General features: G+C 39.6%; 1 protein-coding gene across 1 annotated transcript; it reads left to right on the top strand.

Moving 5' to 3' along the window:
- The first annotated feature begins 308 nt into the window (after window positions 1–308).
- LOC109547319 (uncharacterized) lies at window positions 309–17037 on the top strand. The gene is made up of 2 exons (XM_019919145.2): window positions 309–543; window positions 16793–17037. Exons 1-2 carry the CDS (start codon window positions 309–311, stop codon window positions 17035–17037), a joined length of 480 nt encoding a protein of 159 aa, XP_019774704.2.
- The last annotated feature ends 3780 nt before the right edge of the window (window positions 17038–20817 follow it).

Below are 20817 nucleotides of genomic sequence, written 5' to 3'. Positions count from 1 at the left end.
TTGATTATTTTCACACTCACCTCCACATACCTATTAGCCAATCCTCCCCAGCTACTCCTTCTTTTCATGTCATCTGAGACAAGCTCACAGATTCCCTCCATTTTAAGGGCTCTCCTGCTGCTTCTTGCTGGAAATCATGGACCTCACCTCACATGATCATAACAGAGGTGTGTGCCCTAGAGGGATTTAAAGGACCAAGGGGCAATGGGAATAGAGGAAGAGGATTTTATAGAAGAGGGGTAAACCTCTAGGCAAACAAAGGAAATGATCTTCTGTCACTCCTGCTGCACCGGAAAGGGTTCTTTATCATGGAGCCACGGGTTAAAGAAAAGCCAGACGCACAGCTTTCGATGCTTGGTTCAGGGGAAGGCAACCACAGGTACAGATCACAGTGTGAGCACGGGAGAGGCTGGCACCGGAGCTCTGCCTGTTTTGTGACGGTATCTGAAGGAATGAGTGCAGGGCTGATCCGGCAGACACAGAAGCTGAGCTCTTTACTGAGAGTCACACTCGCCCAGGTTTACCGGGCAAGTGAGGTGAAAAGTGAGTCTCCTGGGAGGTCTCAGTCAATGAGTACTGTGCAACTAATGTGGATACATGTGTCACGTATGTATGTCTTAGTCACCAAAGACCTCTGTACATCCCTGTAATAAGAGTGTCTGATTAGTATGTGAGAGGTGGTGGAGCTAGCGACGAAGAGCTTGGACTCTGAAGCCAGATCGCCTGCACTTGAACTCTGGCTTTGCCATGGGGTACCTCTGATATTAGTAGACGTGTCCTCATCTAAAAATTGGGACTAACAAAGACACTCACCAAAAAGGATTAAATAGAGAAAATATATGGAGATATATATATATATATAAAAACAGTGCCTGGCATAAAGTAAGCACTATATAGGCATTTGCTATTGTTATTACTATTTTTAAAGCTGTCATCTAGGTTTCTGGGGATGGGAGGGTTGTGTCCACTTGGACTTCATTGTTCTGTTCCTTCTATATCCTAGGCCAGCTGGACTCCTGCTATGATCCTGGCTTGGGTTTCATATTGTTCTTGACCCCCTCAATCTATGTTAGGTTTTATTTTCTTGAGTGACTTATTTGGGTTTTTCCAGCAAGCTCTGGTAGAGCCTAATTATATGAGATGATTTGCACAAATGAAGTTAAAAAAAAAGGTAAGCAGAAGGTTGCAGATCCCTTACAGGCTCTTACAATAGTGGACTTTGGTCTGTGATTCCTGCCGTCCCCACTGAGCTGCTACTCCCCACTGTTATTTTGGGGAGTAGAAGTATCAGCCCCCTATTCCCCTCTAATGCAGGCTGTGGGGGAAGGCTGGTTGGACTTTCTCTTCGTTATGGTCCCTCTTCCTACCATGGATCTTGAAGAAGCATTTGAGGCACAGCAGACTTGAGGGGTTACTCCATTGGCACACTACTGCTTGCAGGAGAGATTTCTATGAGAAAATGCCATGTAAATGCTGAGGCAATTGGTTAACTATTGAGGACAAAAATATATGTCAAGGAACTGGCACAGTGCCTGACACAAAATACAGCACCTAGTAAGTGATGATTCTTTTACACATTGTGTTACACAAGAAAAGATCACTTTGGGACATTTTCTCAAAAGACTGCTGAGATCATAACATATGTAAGTTACCAAACAGTGTCTGGCACTTGGCAGACACTCCATCAATATTTACCTAATTCAACTATACTTCTTCCTTTGCCCAAGTTCAAATAACTACATCAGGGCAGATCTGGGTCTCTAGGTACCCAATTAAATGGTCTTTACACATGTTGTTTCCTTTCTAGAAACTTCAGTTTTGGGATTTCAAAATCACTTGTGAAAAAGAATTACTTTTAAGGTGGAGAAAGATTTTTAAAGAAAGAGTGGATATTTTGTTCAAATGCATTACAGACTAGAGAAGCACTGAATGGATTTAACTATATTTATTCAACAGATATAGTATCTGTTGATTGCATGTAATTATTTGTGGGAGACCAAAAATACATTTCAGCCCCTGCTTTCAATGAATTTACAATCTATTTGGGGAATTAATGTCTCCTCTAAAAATCCCATGGGATTATTTTCAGGATAATGCCATTTTATCAGTAAAAGTTCTTTGCAAATTGAAATCAAAGGCTAATTATATAGACATTCATGTCTCTACTAAAGCATGATATAAAATATATTATATCATAATATAAAACATAATACTAAATCATAATATAAAAACATATACTTGTAGATATTACTAGAAGATATTAACACAAGTTGTCTCAGTGATTAATTCACTAATTCTTTCAGATATGTCTAATTTGCTTTTTTTAAAAGCTTAAATGTTTACTTAATGAAAGCATTTTTAAAGATTTGATATCTTTAACCATGTAGAATCTTTAACCATAAAGATTATTCCCATGCTTTTCTTTGTAGACATTGCCACAGTGAGCATGTCTATGACAGATTTTTTTTACTTCTGTTAATTTGTTTCTTTATGATAAGTTCCTGAGATTGGAATTACTGTGCGTCTAATCTGCTTTTTAATCCATTCATTAAATTTCTAACTGTATTCATTGTGTTTTTTAATTTCTAGAAATTTTGTTTCTCTTTTTTCTTATCTGCCTGCCTGTTCATTTTTCATAGTCTCTTACTCCTTAGTCTTGCTTTTATTCATTTCTTTTATTTACTTAAAAATGTTAAACTTATATTCCACATCTGGTTATCTGAATATCCACCATCTTTGCAAATCTAATTGCCTGATTTCTGTTTCTGTGAGCAATTTTTCACGGTGGCTCGATATCTCAAATATGTGCACGTCTGTGCGTGCACTTGTGCACCTGTGTGTGTGCGTGTGTGTGTGTGTGTGTGTGTGTGTGTGTGTGTGTGTGTGTGTATGAGAGACAGAGAGAGACAGAGAGAGAGAGAGAGAGAGCTCATGATCTGTGATCCTGGAACTTTTTTCTGTGGTATGATTCTCCAGAGAGGATTAGTATGTGATTCCACCAGATGCTTGGGAACACTTTAAACCAAATTCATGACTTAGGTATTTGGGGCCATCATACAAATTCCAGCCCCAAACCCATGTGAAGACTGGCTTGCAGCTACAGAGTGCTGCTTTGTCTGTTCCCTACAAGCCAAGGCTGAGATTGGAAATTTTTCTTAATTACCTCCTTATGGGTGGCGGCAGAAATTTTCCATGTTCAGCCATCCAAAGAGTTGCCTTTTGTGGTCCCAGCTTTATGCGGTAGGGTCTCTGATACAACTCCTACCTTGTATGTGGTCTAAGCTTTTTGTCCTTTAAGCCACTGATAACCTATTAAAGCCGAAGCCACCAGCTTCATTGGGTACTTCCCTTCTTTTGTCCATTATGACCTGAGGACTTCACTTATTTTCATTCCAGTTCATCTAAGCTCGAAAAGATTAAAAAAAGAATTATCCGGCATTTTCATATGCCTTTTCCTGCAAAGATATCATATTCTGCCTTTCCATATTGTTGAAATGAGGTCTGATTTACTTGCCTTTCCGTTTGATATCATATAGCATTTTCCTGTAAAAATAAACCTAATTCTCAAACAAAATGGATATTATTTCACTTATAGATATCCCCTAGTATTGGAGGTTTAGGGCTCTACTCCTTCCATGTTTTAACCAGTAGAAAATGGGGATAGGGAGCCATGTAGGGAACAAAGTACCCTTATCAATGAAGGCTTAATAATTCCCAGAATTTGGAACTTCCCAGAGAAGTTAGCTTGGAGAAAGAGAGTAGGGTCTGAGAACTGCCCCCTTGCTCCACCCCATCTCCTGACGTTGGATGCTTCTGTCTGAATAATTGAGTTTAAAAAGTGAATTCTGAGACACTTAACTAGTCACTTCCATGGAATCTGGGAGAATCTGGGAGACTGAGGGTCTTGATTCTGAGACATCACACTACTTATGAGGAAGCAGAGGTGGAGGCCTGGACTTTCCTAAGAATCCTGAGTGTGAGAGGGTAAAGGATGCTTCCTGCCAACTCTATCTGTGTGGCATATGGCCCATTGATATGATGCTCTCTGAAAGCAAATAAGGTATTTTTCTCTGGGAAAGAAACAAGTAAGGATTGAAGAAATTTAGTATATTCTCCTTGCCAGCACTTCCTAAATGGGGATGTGGAAAGAAGTTGTCTATAGGTGAGATGGGGACATGAAGACAGCAGCAGTGCTCTCCCTACACGTACTTTATTTAACCATTCTTATTGTCAGACATTTAGGTTACTTACAACTGTTTGTGCTAGAGTGAACATATTTGTACACACCTCTTTGACCATTTCTTGGGTTATTTCCTTAGGGTAGATTCTTAACATGGATTCAGGGCTCCAGGAGAAGAGCATGGTTGAACTCTTGGTATATATTATATTTTACAAAGGCTGCAGGCTCTGATATTTATACTCCAACAAAGTGGTCTCACCACACTGCCAACATTGAGAATGATCATTAAGAAAGATCTTGACAAATGGATTGATAAACAATAGCATTTAATCATTTCCATTTAAATTCCTTTGTTACAACCAATGCTAATTTTCATGTTTATGGGACATTTATATTGTTTGTTTATGTCTTTTGTCCATTTTTTATGGGTACATTAGCTCTTTTTGAATTTCCTCTATGGACTTCTTTATGTCATAATGATTGACAAGCTTTTCCATATTTGCTGCACGATTTTTCCTCAGTTTTCTCTCTGCCTTTCAGTTGTCTTTATGATGGTGTGGTGGATACTGCTATTTTCCACCTGAATTTGTTCTCCCCTTTTTCGTAGTCCAGTATAGCTGGACATGTGGCTACCTAGCTAGGGACTATATATTCTACCCCTCTTGAAGTTAAATGGAGCCAGAATGGAATGTGAGCCGAAGTGATGGTTGCCATTGTCTGGCCAGGTCTTTAAGATGGTGGAAATACGTCCTTCCTGCTCTTCCCCCTGTTTCTCCAGCTGGAGATCCAGATGTGGCAGAAGCTCAGCTTTAACTACAGGCAACAATGCCTTAGAAGGTGGCAGAGCAAGGAATTTGAGAGAACCTAGATGAACCTGAGTGACACATCTTGGACACTTACGTGAGAGCACATAAAACGCTTTGTCCTTTAAGCAATTATATTGTTGACTTTTTGTTACAGCAGTTACTCTAATATCTTACCCAAACTCAAATACCTTATGTTATATAGAAGTTGATTTTAAAACTAATGAAGTATTTCTTTATGACTTCTCTCATAACTTTTTAAAATTGCAATATAATTGCTTTAGAACGTTGTGTTAGTTTCTGCTGTACAACAAACTGAATCAACTATATGTATACATACATCCCCTCCCTCTTGGATCTCCCTTCCACCCCCCTCATCCCACCCATCTAGGTCATCACAGAGCACCAAGCTGAGCTCCCTGTGCTCTACAGCAGGTTCCCACTAGCTATCTGTTTTACACATGGAAACGCACATACGTCAATCCCAATCTGCCAATTCATCCCACCCCCTGCCGTGTCCACATGTCCATTCCCTACGTCTGCGTCTCTATTCCTGCCCTACAAATAGGTTCATCTGTGCCATTTCTCTAGATTCCACATATATGTGTTAATATATGATATTTGTTTTTCTCTTTCTGACTTACTTCACTCTGTGTGACAGACTCTAGTTTCATCCACATCTCTACCAATGACCCAATTTCGTTCCTTTTTATGGCAGAGAAATATTCTATTGTATTTACATAGAAAATTCTTTCTCAATCCAAGACCTTACAATTTTTTCTAGCTTTTAATGGTATAATTTTTAAAGTGTAGTTCTTTAATCCATTTAGAATTGGTTTTGGTGTAGGTAGGTGAGGTAAAATTGAACATATTTTTTCTAAAATGTATCCACTAGTTTCAGTACAAATTATTGAATAATCTCTCTTCTGTCCATTGATTTATGGTACCATCTCATTATATATTATAGAGATTGTTATGTCTGGAATATCCATTCTATTTCATGTATTGCCCCTTTCCATTTTTTTACATTGTTGTAAAAGTAATACAATGTTTTAATAATTATAACTTTATAGTATAACAGCCTTTTTCCTTTGAGCTCGCTTTTCAAAATTTTCTTTGATTTTTTTTGGCACACTTTCTTCTATAAATACAGAATCCTTTGTCAAGTCCTTGCCCTTCTCCATGCCACACCAAACAAAAGTCCCATTCGGCTTTGGATTATTATTGCACGTAAACTTCCACATTAATTTGGGAATAATTGATATTTTTACAATAGTGAGTTTTCCTATCCACTAAAACAACGTCATTCCACTTTCTGTTATAACTAAATAAAGCTCTGTAGTTTTCTTCATACAACCCCATACATCAGTTTGTGATGAATATAAACAAATACATTAATTAATTTATATCTTTAACATGAATGGAATCTTTTCCTATTATATTTTCTAAGTAATTATTCTGATATATTAGAAAGCTTTGCTTATTGAACATTTATCTTGTATGTCGCCTGTTTAGTAACTTCACTTAGATCTCAGCTGATCTTTGGCTGATTCTCTACATACATTTCCTCTGTGTTATGATAAAGCTCTTCAAGTGAATTCTTTGCAACCACTGACTTAATTTTATTCAATGACAATTCTGCTCTTGACTGCTTCTACTACTGCAGATCTTAATTCTTCTATTTCATTTTTATTTTCTTTATAATTTTTACTTATCCCAGCTACATCCTTCTCATCTCAGTCTATTAGGCTTAAATTATACCCTTCTCAGCTCTTTTGTTGAATCATTGTTTTAGGGGATTTTTTCTTTTAGAAGTTTAAAAAGAAAGATGATTGTATAAGATTTTTTAACAGCCTTTCTTATAATACAGTGATTGGAATCATGAGCTTCCTAGGTATAGGAAACCCATACTATTGATATGATTTATTTGTTATAATTTAATGTTTTCTTATATATCTTAAGTCTAACAAGATTTTTTTTTCTCAGCCTATGTTTATCTTATAATTGCTTAATAAATGCACATTATTTTATTTTCACCTCTGGGTGGGCTAAATTTCATTCTGCCAAGTTTGTCAGTCAGGGTCCCAGCAGCAAACAGATGGCAGGCTCGACTTGGACAATTTGAAGAGAGTCTAATAATGAGACTATTGACAAGGATGTGGGTGAGGAGCCGGGAAAACCCACAAAGGGTAGCACCGAACTCCAGAGCTAGTGAATTCCAAGCCTGAATGCCAAAGGGGAGGAATGGTTATCATAGCCCAGGAAGGAGAGCTGGTGGAGAGGGTCTCCAGACTGAGGTTGAGTGTTCGGTTGAGGAACACTCCTGGAGAGCAGGAAGTGAGTTTGGGGAATGAACAACCAGCCTCAACTCCTATCCCTAGGTCTCATTCTGGTGCTTCCGGTTGGCCAAACTCAACTGGAAGTCAGAGCAAGGTGTTTCACTAATCAGGCCATGCAAGTCAGCCCCCAGGGGCCTAGACCAGGGTGGAGAAAGGTAAATCTGGAAGGGCAGACAAAAGATATCAAGCATATCAATCAAAGAGTCCTTATCTTTTCATTGGTTCAAACATTATTCTCCATTTATTGGTTAATGCTCGGTTCAGTGAGTACTCTGGATAGAATCCATGCAAGGTCAAGGGTGCATTTTCTGAGGAAGAGAAGGGAAAGACAGCCTAGAAGGCTAATCTACGGGAAGTAGCTGAATAGGACAAAATATCACTGTAGGTTACAGAAGAGACAAGTGTATAGCTCAAGTTTGTACAGAGCTACTCTCTGGGCAGGCTTAGGAAGCTTCTACAATGTGTCGTAGTTAAAGAATTATAGTGCCAATAAAAATTCAGATCTTCTCTGTGTATCTCAGTCATTTAAGGATGTTCAAGTACATAGACCAAAGCAAAGTATGGTCACATCACCCATTGTCTTCCATTGTTTGGCTGAAGGGAACTTGGAGGAATTTCTTACTCACTTAGTCCAGAAAAATATTGATTATCCCTATGTTTACCTTTATATCACTTCTCTTCTCCAGGATCCCTCTCATACAATCTTTCCCAATATGCCACATTTCCTTCATTTCATACAGCCCCTTGGGGGGGGGTGCAGTTTTCCTTTTATTCTTATTGATTTTCTCTATAGAATCTTCCAGTATGACTTTTACGCTTCCTTTTTCAGAACACTCAGGAAAGGAGGTCAGGTAAGCAGACAAGATCCCAAAACCTGAGTCAGGCAGAGGGAAGGGAAGTCTGGGGCCAAGTTAATAACTTTCTCACATCTTCTCTTCTCCTTTCTGTCTTCCTCCTGTCCCCTTACTAAGAAGGGAGAAGCAGGATCTGTGAAAAGGCTGTCAGAGTCTGCCCACCAACCTGAATTACCGTGCCAGCTTTGTCCCATGGTGGGTACAGCACTTTGGAAGACCACAGAGGGAAGGGCACATGCAAGAAAGCTGCTGATACTATTATATTTGCGTAGTGGAGCTTGGTATCCCCAGGACAAACCTACAAATGTGTGGGAGTTTTTCCCACAGAAAGTTTTTTAAGCCTAATTATTCCTTGTGGCTGAGGTGTGTACGTCTGGAGATTTGTCAGGAAAAATGAGCCGACAGTGTGAGTGGCCACAGGCTTGACTGGGAGTGGGTGGTTAGGTGGTTGGACCTGCCACCCATGATGCCTCCTGAGCCCCAAGAGCCCTAGCTTGGGGTGTTCCCAAGTGTTACTGTGTGGACTGTGAGTACACCATTTACTGCAGTTTTTCAAGGGATACTTGTGGTGACAGCGCTCTGTCCTTCCTGGCCTGCCAACCTGATTTCACGGAGTTCTTGAAAAACAGTCCCCTCAGGGAAGTCCATGATTGTTCTGACATTTGGGATAGAAAATATTTGCCATGTAACCTTTACATTAGAGGACTCATAGCTGGGGACAAACAAAGCATATTTATTTGCCTCCGTGTGAGCATTTGGGATGGCGCTTAAAGTGAATCCTTTAAATGAGGAAAGCATGAGTAGGCATGTAGGGGAAGACAGAGAGGATAGAAAAGCAGTTAAAAAAGAGAATGTGCTCATCAAGACTTTCATCTGCTGATACATATTTCCCGCTTTGAATTTGAGGCCTGACCAATACTTATTGAATATGAGGATATGAGTTGCCATTGGCCTAGAGCATCCATCCTTCAAGGTCTCTGCTGAGGCCGGGGAGCTGTGGGGGGCAGTTGGATTGGAATCGGAGCTTGGTTGGATTGTAGGGGCAGCACCCACCTGTTCACCATTTGTTTGCGCCCTCTGTGAATATCCCTGTGCAGAACTTCCTGAGATTCGTGCTTTTTGATCATGAAGAGGTGAAGCTGGGGACTGGTAGGAGGCCCTCTCAGCTCTGGAGGATGTGTGAGCTGGGACAGAGCTTTTGAAAGGGCATATGATGTGACAGCCACTCTCCCACCAGCCTCCCCACTGGCTTATCAGTTCCTTGAGCATAGAGGCTATTTTGTTGAATTTTGTGTCCCACAGGCAATCTTAATCTTCCTTAGGAATAAAGTACTTAAGGAATTTTTGTTGAGTAACAGAAATCTGCAAAAGGACCATGACAAATCATAGCAGGAAACAAGACAACTCCCTCATGGCTCCTTGGTCACTCCATATTTTGGCAAAAAGACCCAGAAGGGAAGCATTTGGAGACCACGGTCTTCACCTCTGACCACTCCCTGTTTACAGTAGGACTTTCTTCCATCTGTATTCTCGGAGTTTGTTTGGGTTTGAAGGAAAAGGGAGAGGATGGGAAGGGGATCTCTACCCCTCATTTACATGAATAGACTCTGTTTCTAACTGTTTTTTAATAGTTCTGCACAATATTTATAAAAACAATCACAACTCTTCCCCCATTCCCCTGGGACTTCTGTTTAGACGTGGCAGATTGACCACATGTGTTTCTCTTTATTTTATTTCCATTAAAATAATATTCAAAGAACAAAACCAAAATTATATAAACCCACAAGGTCAAAGAAGCAGGAGAGGGGACAACAGACAAGAAAGGCTAAGATATTTTTGCAAGATCAGAAATAGATGGAGAGTGGTAAATGATTCAGCAGAGCAGAGGAAGTTAAAATACAAGGACTTGCAGAGGATAAATACCAATAAGAAATGAGCAGATTCAGCCAATAAAACCCCAGGAAAAACATCAAGGTTGGACATCAGGTACCACCTAATGGGGTGAGGAAATCAGGAGACAGAGCAGAAATCAGGAGAATTAGTTGAAGGTGAGTTAAGATATGAAGCTTTTGGACTCCCAGGACCACTGCACAGTCTAGAACAGGCAGATTCTACTCCTCGCCTCTACCTTCCCCCCACCTCCCACCATACACCACCCTCCCCTACATTTACCTCAGAAAACAGAAATTTAATCTCTAGAAAAGCTGAACCAAGGGGGCTCTGGTTTGGGGAACATGGCCACATCCGAGGGCAAAAGATGAGGTGCAAAGGCAAAAAATAAGGGCATTAAGTGACAGTTGGCCTATTGACGAGCAGGATCTTGGCATCCTTCCTCTGCCCCGTTCACAGAATAAAGGAACCAAGTCATGCAAAGTGCCCAGGCAGGAGTCTGGAGGAGTCTTCTCTTAAGAAAATGAAGAATCCCAGAGAAAAGCCTTATGAATGTTGACATATGAAGTTCCTTCAACTAAAAAGCTAGCTCACCACTTACCTACGATAAAGCCCAACAATTGCGAAGGAATCTTCCATAAGCCATGCAAAATCCATGCAAAGGAACGTTCCATAATTTTTTTAGTATCTCACTCTTAAACACGAACAGAGGGTCAAGGATTCCTATGGATCTGAGGGAAACCTTCGAAATACAAGAGACTAATATATGGAAAACAGAAGACACAAGTTATGGCCTTTATACTATGGGGCTAAGTGGAGGGGTGGAATGGAGCAGAGGAATAGCTCTTTTTCATTGTAGTGCAAAATGAACACTTGAAACCAGTGGTTCTCGACCTTGGTTGCAGCAGAATCACCTGGGAGCTTTAAAAATGCTGACTGATGTCTGGGTCCCACCCTAAGAGAATCTGATTTAATTAGTCTGGGGTGAGGCCTGGGTATTGAATTTATAAAAGCTCCCCAAGTGATTTTGATATACATCCAAGGTTAAAAACTGCTGCCTTAAACTATGGATATATTTTACTTAGATTAAAAAATAAAAAGTTAACTTTTATTAAAATATTATACTGCTTTTTTAAAATGGGAAAGGAAAAAACCCCACTGGGCTACAGGGTCAAAATAACAACTCCATCCTGGCGCTCCAGGCGCTGCCATCTTCCCTAGATCACTTTTGTAACTTTAGCTCCCACAGTTTAGCACCCATGCCCACACCATACTTCTACCCTCCCCGCGGACCTTGGCTTTTCTTCCTTTGCTTTTTGTTCCTTTTACTCATCGCATTTTGACTACTCTCACAGTTAATTACTTTTCTTTGCCTATTGATGTTGAAATTGACCTTATATGTCCGGTCCAGTCCCACTCTGCCATGATCACCCTGCAGAAAACAAGGTCTTCCTTCACTGATCTTTATCATTACCTACTCTCTGTCTCATTTATGTCATGAAGAATGCCTTCATTGCTATGGATATCCAAAATTAGCTAGGAAGTCATCTGGCCACTCAGGTTTGTCTAAACTCTCCAAACTTGGAATTGTCTGAATGTACCACCTTTTTAGTAGCTTACCATTTACCGCAAACATTATTAACGTTATGTTCTTGAATCTTCATGGCCACTATGTGAGGTGAAGTATCAATACTCTTACTTCGCATTCGAACAAATAGAGTCTCAGAGAGACTGACAAGCCTGGTGCTGTCCAGGCAGCAAATGGCAGGGCTTAGACTTAAACTCGGGCATTTTAGGTCTGCTCTAGTTCTAGAACAACACTTCTGCCTTTGTTTTGAGATTTAAGTTGGTCAAATGTTCTTGGTTTCCCAATAGATGGTTAATATCTTGAAAATGAGAACCATATATCACACTTTAAAAATCTAGTAATTGGTGAAAATTCAGTGCCTTGCACATTACAGGCACGCTGAAGGTATTTGCTCATTTGATTGTGGGAATAATACTCAGGAATATTTACTGTGCCAGGTCTTTACAGGGATTGTCTCTTAATCACTGCAAGAAGTATGTGAATTGGTAAATTATTATTCTCCTTTTAAAAATCAATAATCAAACTTGAAAATGTAGAGAGACATGCACAAGGTCACAAAGCCTGTTGGGGTGGAGCTGAGGCTGAATCCGGAACTGACAGAGTCCAGAGCTCAAAACTTCCTTGCCTCATTTCTTTTCCATATGAAATCACCTGGAGTGGCTCTCATTACAAAGTCCTCTCAGTCCAGATTTATAATCATCACTCTTTAGATTCCCCAAGACACAGTAGGAAGTGAAGGCAGGAGAAAGTGTTACTAATCTGGTGGATGGTATTCACCATGGTGGGCTCAGAGTACTGTTGGAATGCAGACCCACACAAATTAACAAACCCATGTATCAACCTTTGTCTGGCAGCCCATTCCTGCTTCCTAAAAATAGCTCAAGTTCAAGAAAAGCTAACGTATTCATCAATCAGAACTTTAAATCTCATGAAAAAGAAAAAATAATAAGCTGCAAACAACGTTTGAACCTTGGCCTCAAAAGTTTCAGAAAATAAACACGCACACACAGACACACACACACACAAATACACACACACGGGTTTTTTTGGTCACGTGGCAATGGTTGCGAAGTAAATATATCCCACTGCACTGATCTTACATCTTGTCACATTAATGTTTCAGAGCACTCAATATAAATATTAAAACTAATAGCTTCACTCTTCAGCTATTACTCCTCCATCCCCTGAAATCATCATAAAACTTTCAAAGCCTTTTAGAACATTTACACACTTGAATCTGATGGTGGGGAAAGGAGATTCACACAACGCAGCCCATAAGCTTAAATAATAGTGAAGAGCTGTTTATGGAATATGCTTTATTCATCATTTCAAGTAAAGTTTCTGTGTTGATGGAGGGGGAAGAAAATCAAAGTATAGCTGTCAAGGGAGAAGGCTGAAGTATTGCTTTTCTATACTGAGGACTTGCAAAAAAAAGAAGTCCATGAGAATCTCAGTCCAAGGTCAATCAATGCTAAGGCTGTGGGTACGTAAACAGCTAATGGATTGTAAAGACACATACCAGTGTTATGAATTTTTAAAGAGCAACTCTTCAGCACAGAACCCCATAAATCAATGATGACTTATTGGCTGGATCAATTATGCAAACTTTTAAAACATTTAATGACAGGTAATGAACAGGTCTCTGGAGGACACCAGTCAACAGTGTTTTTTGCAGTTGTAGTTACATCTGCTTAAGTGAATTGGGTAGAGGCACTCATTCCTAGGAAGTAATTAAAAGTTAAATCTAAGAGGCTGCCTAAAATGAAAGTGCATAATTGCTGTAGGCTTTATCCATACCTTAAGTAGCTACGGAAATGGGTTGCCTCCTGATGCATTCATAGGTAGTCCAGTTTGGTTTAGAGTGGCAAAGCAATCTGAGCATCAAGGAGAAAGAATTTTTGAAAGAAGAAAATGTATAGTATGGGTGATGACACACATAGGTGCTTATAATTATTTATTTTGAAACTAACTTTAAATATCAACTGGAGGAATAGACAGGCAGAGATAGGGTGAAACTGCAAGATTCTGCTCAATCTGGAAACAAAGGATGGAAGGCTAAATGTGGGTTGACTAATCCCACAGAAAGTCTCCCATCATCAGTTGTGGCATTACAGTGCTTTAATTGCATATTAAAATAATGACCTGGTGAAACATGAAGAACTTTGGAGGGGAGATTTCTGAACTTAATAGTCCTTTAGAGTTTAAACATTGATTTTTCTGATTGTATAACTTGAAATAAGTCTTTAGATTATGAGAAAGAGGGAAGTTAAACATGCCATTCCATCCTAAGCATGGTTCTTTACATGTAAGCCACCGACATTGAGGCTGTATTTCTGTGTTAACGTAGTTAAAGCATCGCTCAGATCAGATAAAGCCTTCCAACGGAATAGGAAAACACTAAAACACTAAAAATTCTGATATTCCTGTATTGCTCACTCATTTTCTGCTCAGCAGAAGGATGGTAAAAAATGAAAAGCATAAAGGAAGTTGGTTGTAAAGTGCCTGAGTTCAAGGGTCTCTGGCCTGGGATTGTTTTCTGTGTTGGAGAAGCTTCCTTAGAATTGTAACTGGATTTTCAAAATACTTTTAGGTAAGTGGTAAAAAAGGAAATATCTTAAAAACATTACTGATTTTTGGTTGTTTCATTTTCTCAAGAGGCTTTGCTAACTACTAAACTCACATAGGAAGCTTGGACACTTTGTGTGTGTTTAGTAGAGCTGCACTTCCCTGGTAAAGAAAAATCACAAGAGACTTTGGCATCATTTCTATCCCAAAACTGTGAATGTATTTACTGTCATATTCATATTCATGACTAAGTAAAATGAGTCAAATACTCTAATATCCTGATGTTTTATTAAAATGTATACATCCTAATTTGTATTGATAAATAAACAGGAGCCCAGGGCTAAGAAGTAAACAGACGTGGGTTCAAATCCTAGATCTAACATTTACTGACTGTATGACTGTGGGCAATTTTCCTAACTTCTCTTGCTTCATATCCTCATCTGTAAAGTGTGTAGCATAATTTCTACCTCGAAAAAAACATCTAGCCTGTGGGTACCCAATAAAGGCAGTGGTTATTTTCTGTCAAATCTAAAATATCCCTGGGAGCAATAATTATGGAATAACATCAGGGCAAGGGGTGTTTACTAAATTCAGGGAAATAAACATCCTTCCACCAAAGGAGGTTGCCTTTTAGAATAATAATCACTGTTAACACTGAGGTATTTATCATGTATCAGGTGTTTTACCTGCACTAGTGCATCCGAGTCTGTCAACTCTTTGATGCAAGCATTTTATGACTACTGTACAGATGAGGTCTTTGGATCTCAGAGAAATTAGGAAACTTGCCCAAAGCCATCCAGGAGTAAAATGGCAGAATCGGTATTCAAAAGTAGATCAAACTGTGCTTAGACAGCGTCCACTATGCCATGATGCTGAGCTTGTAATTGGCTAAACTAAAAACAAGGGACTGAAAATACTATACTAAAATTTTTCTCCGTTGATATACATGGCTTTTGTAGAAATAAAAAGGAACAAGTTTCACCATAATGGATTTCTCCTAATTGTCTAGGAAAGCAGAGATTACAATACTGGTCATGAAGTTGAAATTTATCCTAGGTATGAAGGAACAAGAGGCGATGGTGGGCAGCTTTAGTGCACAGTGTTGTGTATATGACTTACTGAGTAATTCTATCAGACAGGAGTCGTGCTGTGAGTCATAAATGGTCTGTTTCTCTGACCCAGGGGTCTTGTGTCTTCTGTCAGTTTATGTATATAAAACGATGGCAGGCTAACTTGTTAGCTTCCAAGTAGGGTAAAATCTCAGACCCTTCACAGTTTCTTACTTAACACTGAGGAGGAGAGGTCATAACTGTCACACCTCCACATGGAAGGAAACATCTGAAGTGTCCCCTGATACGTAAGTTCTCAGAGTTTCCCAGCAGAATGAAGAATGGGGAGTGGGATGGTGAAGACAAAAACTTTCAGAATATCTTATGCTTGGGCTGATATTTTCCTAAAGAGAAGAGCTGGGGAGAGATGTAAATGAAAACCCAGTCAAATGTCTTTTCACATTTATCAAATGGCAAATATGAAAATGCTGGACAACGCAAGTGATGAGAAAAGGTGGGGCTGGGGGGAACCACACAGGCTGGTGGGAGTGTAAATGGGGGTAATTTATACTTGAGAGGGGAATTTGGTAATGTTAATAAAGTTGAAGATACCAACTCAGGGTTCTTGAAGTTCTACTCCGAGATGAATACCCTAAAGAAACTCTTGCACAAGTTACGTATATAAGAATATTCATTGTAGCACTGTTTGTAAGTGAAAATAGAAAAAAATTTAATATCCATAAAGAGGAGAATGAATAAATAAACTAAGGTAAATTCATATTACCTAGCAGCTTAAATGAATAAACAAACTGACATATATCAATATGGATAAATCTCAAACATACAATATTAAACTAATAAAAATAAGTTGGTGACACATAGAGTATGATGCCATTTGTACAAAGTTTTAGATCACTTAAAACAGTGGCAAATATTTTAGGGATACATTAACATGTAGTAAAGGTATAAAAACATGCACAGGATGGGTGTTTGATGGTAGGAGAAGGAAGGGAATGGTATAAGGAAGGGTACACAGAGCTTCTTCAATTGTAGCTGTGATGTATTATTTTTTAAGCCTAGAAGCAAGGAACAAAGTATTTGTTACATTTCCTTCTATATCTTTTGTGTCTAAAATATTTCACAAAAATAACTTTTAAGGAGTATCAGTTATATTGGAAAAGAACAGATAAGATTTGGAGAAACATACCCGAATAACTTAATTAATGATACAGTGGCTCTACCTCAGAAGATTTAGAATTGTAATGTAAAAATGGGTCAATCTGATCATCCATCAGTTGGACAAAAGTCGTCAATCATTTCTATAGTATTTGATGCAATTCTAGAAAACTCCTCCCTTGTTTTTTGAGTTTTTTTGAGTTATTTGTGAATTATTTCACTTATTAGATGGTGCATTATTAATTAACAATAATGTATTAACAATAATGTAATTAATAACAATACACATAATTAAAATTAATTAACATTCATTAACAAAATAAATGAATTAAGAACTATTATTAACAGTACCTCGGTCAGAAAGTAATGTCTTGGAGCTTAACTTGGCAACAAATGGACACATACCTACCAAGACTCTGAGAATAACTACAAGGAAAACTTGTGGTGAAGGTTCTAAGACTTGGGATCGTTTTCAGATGAGGATCCACAAGCGACTCATTGACCTGTACAGTCCCTCTGAGATTGTCAAGCAGAACACTTCCATCAGTATTGAGCCAGGAGTCGAGGTTGAAGTCACCACTGCAGATGCTTAAATCAACATTTTTAATAAGTTGATAATCAGTTGTTTAAAAAGAAAAAAGAAAAAGGATCTTACCCTAAAGGACCAAGTATGTGTCTCTGAGGAGGAAAGATTATTCAAATTATTATTATTTTTTTCTTTTTGCGGTACGCGGGCCTGTCACTGTTGTGGCCTCTCCCGTTGTGGAGCACAGGCTCCGGATGCGCAGGCCCAGCGGCCATGGCTCACGGGCCCCGCCGCTCCGCAGCATGTGGGATCTTCCCGGACCGGGGCACGAACCCGTGTCCCCTGAATCGGCAGGCGGACTCTCAACCACTGTGCCACCAGGGAAGCCCCCAAATTATTATTCTTTTACAACTATCAAATGAAATTTAAAAAAAAATTCCTTGTTTCTGATAAACAGCTTTGAATTTCTTTAAAATGGATACGTAAAGCAAATCACAATTCTCTCATGTGGGAAAGTGTTCCCAAGTATCTAATTAACTTCTTTCTGAATTTCTGAGACTGAAATTTTGTGGCCTCAGTATCTCCATCTTAAGGACAATTTGGGAATCACAGTATCAATTCCTTCTTATGTCATGGTCACTCTGGGGAAAAAGTGAGATGAATACGTGACTTGGTGTGGTCTGCTTATGATTTGACATGTAATCTCATCTTAAATCACAGGCCTTGATGTTGTGATCATTTCCAAGATGTGTATGGGATTTAGTGATGCCATCGCTATTGACAGGATATATTTTATCCTTTATATTTTAATGTTTACCTCCTCTCTGAGACTTCAATATATTCCATACCCCACATACAACAGCACCAGTTGCCCTCTTAGCTTGAGCTTGTTAATAACATTTACAACCTATCACTAAATGGTTATGATCTGGTTCTGGTATGGAGACCAAGACTAAATTGTTCCTTCTATTTTTTTTTTTTAACATCTTTATTGGGGTATAATTGCTTTACAATGGTGTGTTAGTTTCTGCTGTATAACAGAATGAATCAGCTATACATATACGCATATCCCCATATCTCCTCCCTCTTGCGTCTCCCTCCCACCCTCCCCATCCCACCCCTCTAGGTGGTCACAAAGCACCAGTTGCTTCTATTTCTTGCCCAACTTGGCAGTTAAAAAGTCAGGGAAAAGGGCTAAGAAGGAAATGTGTACAAGCTACAAACTGAGTCCTCTGCAAGCCACCTCTAGCTCTGCAAAGAGGAGATTCTAGACGCTTCTAGGCTTCAAACTTCATCCAGGTTTCCTTCCTGGACAGACCAGCACCAATTCAGAAAAAACACCTGCTCCTTGAAATTGAAGTGGTAAAGCCACCAACTTGCTGGAAGTATCCCAACTTCCAAAAGAGTGATCATTTGTGATGAAGACAGTCATTAGTGGCACAAGACAGACTAAGCACACTGATTAATACTTCGCAGACACAGTACAATTGACAGAACAAAACTTGACTCAACAAAACATCTACCAAGACTCATCTTTGAAAATATTCACAGACGGTTTAAGCTGAGAGGTGAAATAGAAATCAATCCTCTTTCCTCCTATTTTACAATAGAGGAAAGCGAGTTTCAGAAAATGTGTATCATCTACCCAAGGCCATGGAGCCAGTTAATGGGAGAGCAAAGACTAAAACTAGAGTCTTTGGACAAGTGTTACTTCCTCTACCATGTTTGATTCTGAGACTCATAATGTCATTTACTTATCAGTGGCATTATTAAAGTGATGGTTCTAGAAGTGATTTCACAGCACAAGAAAGAAATGGAGAGACAGCAAACATGGAGAAAGCTAAAGGAGTCTAATACGATTAAACGATTGAGTAGGATATGTGTTATATGAGTTTTCAAGATGAAGGGAGTTACTTTGTGGGGAGAAGAAAAGAGAGAGGAAAAGAGTTTTTATAAGAATGTTTTACTTGCTCCCCTTTTCTGTGAAGGTCAGACTTATTCTACAGAGAGTTTAGCAGGAAACATTTTATTTGAACATAAAGAACTTTGGGGTAGTACTTTAAACAATGTTAATGATTATTGACAAATATCTTGGTCTTAAGGTTTTTGAAATCCAAGTGGTAACAAATTCTCAGTTGTACGTCCAGTTAGGTCCATTGAGTGCTTGGCTGAATTTGCTCTCTAACTTCAGAAATTCAAGATTTAATATTATTCCAACTTTACTAGTGGTAAAGAGAAACTGAGTGACTTAGCTAGAGAAGAGTTCATATTAGGGTTCCCCTTAGATGTAAAGAAAATCAAGTTGCTTTGTTCTCGGTTTTCTCCTGACCAGCCCGAACCTTTGCTACATCTTCACTGTATGAGGGGCTTGTGGACTGATTCAGCAAGGGGATTCCTTAATTAACATGAACACAAGGGGACTGATACTGTAGGGGAAGGTCTCTGAGTCATCAAGTGAGTGGTAAGGATTCAGTCAGGTGTTTTATATTTTGTTCAGTTAAACTCATTAACCATCCATTGAGGACCCACTGTGTGCCAGATGCAGAGCTAAGGATATGCTTTCAAATGATATAGTCCTCACCATGATGGGGCTTCAGTCTAGTGGAACAGATGGGCCTTAAGCAAGTAATTTCAAGTGTGATGAATAGCATTAAAGGGGAGCTTGATGGGGAGAAAAACCTAGGCAAAGTCAATGTGGCTTTTACTCTAGCCTGGATGAGTCAGTTTCTGTCTCATGGGATAAAGTAACATTTTAAGTTCAGTTGCTTCTTAGAAAATAGCGTTTCATTCACTTTTATAAGTAAGTACTTAGGAAAACATTTCATTGGCCTCATTTTTTTTTTTTGGCGGTAAGCGGGCCTCTCACTGCTGTGGCCTCTCCCCTTGCGGAGCACAGGCTCCGGACACGCAGGCCCAGCGGCCATGGCTCATGGGCCCAGCCGCTGCGCGGCATGTGGGATCTTCCCAGACCAGGGCACGAACCTGTGTCCCCTGCATCGGCAGGCGGACCCTCAACAACTGTGCCACTAGGGGAGCCCTGGCTTCACTTTTTATATTAATCCAAAGGAAGAATATGAATTACTAAAGGACTGTTAAAAGTTGTGGAATGATTAATTTTATACACTTAAGTATAGAATCTTTATACACTCCCTGTATTTTATGAGGATGAAGACTAAAGCATTATATTTCTTGCTTTTTTTTTTTTTTCGGTCATCATGATCCATCCTGAACCTAGTCAAAGTTTTCATTTGAGGAGGTGTTATGGGTGGTTTAGTCACATCATGGCTGGAACTTTGCCTGAGTTTCCCCAAAGAGAGACCCTCTGACAAAAGCTCGCTCACAGGAGGTTTCTTCAGAGAAGTAGTACCAGAGACAAAAGTGGGGAATGGAGGAGAGTGAAGCATAGAAGGAAGACTTGTCCAGGGGGACGATATTGAGCTCATTACCCCTGTGGGAAACAGGCTCCCTCCTCTCAAGGGCAGCCTAGGAAACCTTGTGAGTGTGCCTTAAAATTGTCCGCGAGCCGCATTCATTCCCAGGTCCCCACCCACCACAGGGAGGGTTGTCTTCTCCGTCTTGGCTGAGCGGGCCCAGCAGATGTCCAATCCCTGGTGGCAGAGCAGTCCAGGACACAAAGCGAGGTGACACGAGCATCTGAGGCAAGGTGTCATCAGGCTCCACCTGGTTGTGGCAATGTCTAGGACAAGGGACAGCACTCCCTCACAAAGCACAATTAAAAATTGTTCCTTCAAAACTATAATTCAAAAAGATACGTGCACCCCTATGTTCATAACAGCACTATTTACTACAGCCAAGACATGGAAACGACCTAAATGTCCATCAACAG

Source organism: Tursiops truncatus, chromosome 1 (genome assembly GCF_011762595.2).
Source record: "Tursiops truncatus isolate mTurTru1 chromosome 1, mTurTru1.mat.Y, whole genome shotgun sequence".
Lineage (NCBI taxonomy): Eukaryota > Metazoa > Chordata > Mammalia > Artiodactyla > Delphinidae > Tursiops > Tursiops truncatus.
This window is presented reverse-complemented; position numbering and strand designations above follow the sequence as displayed.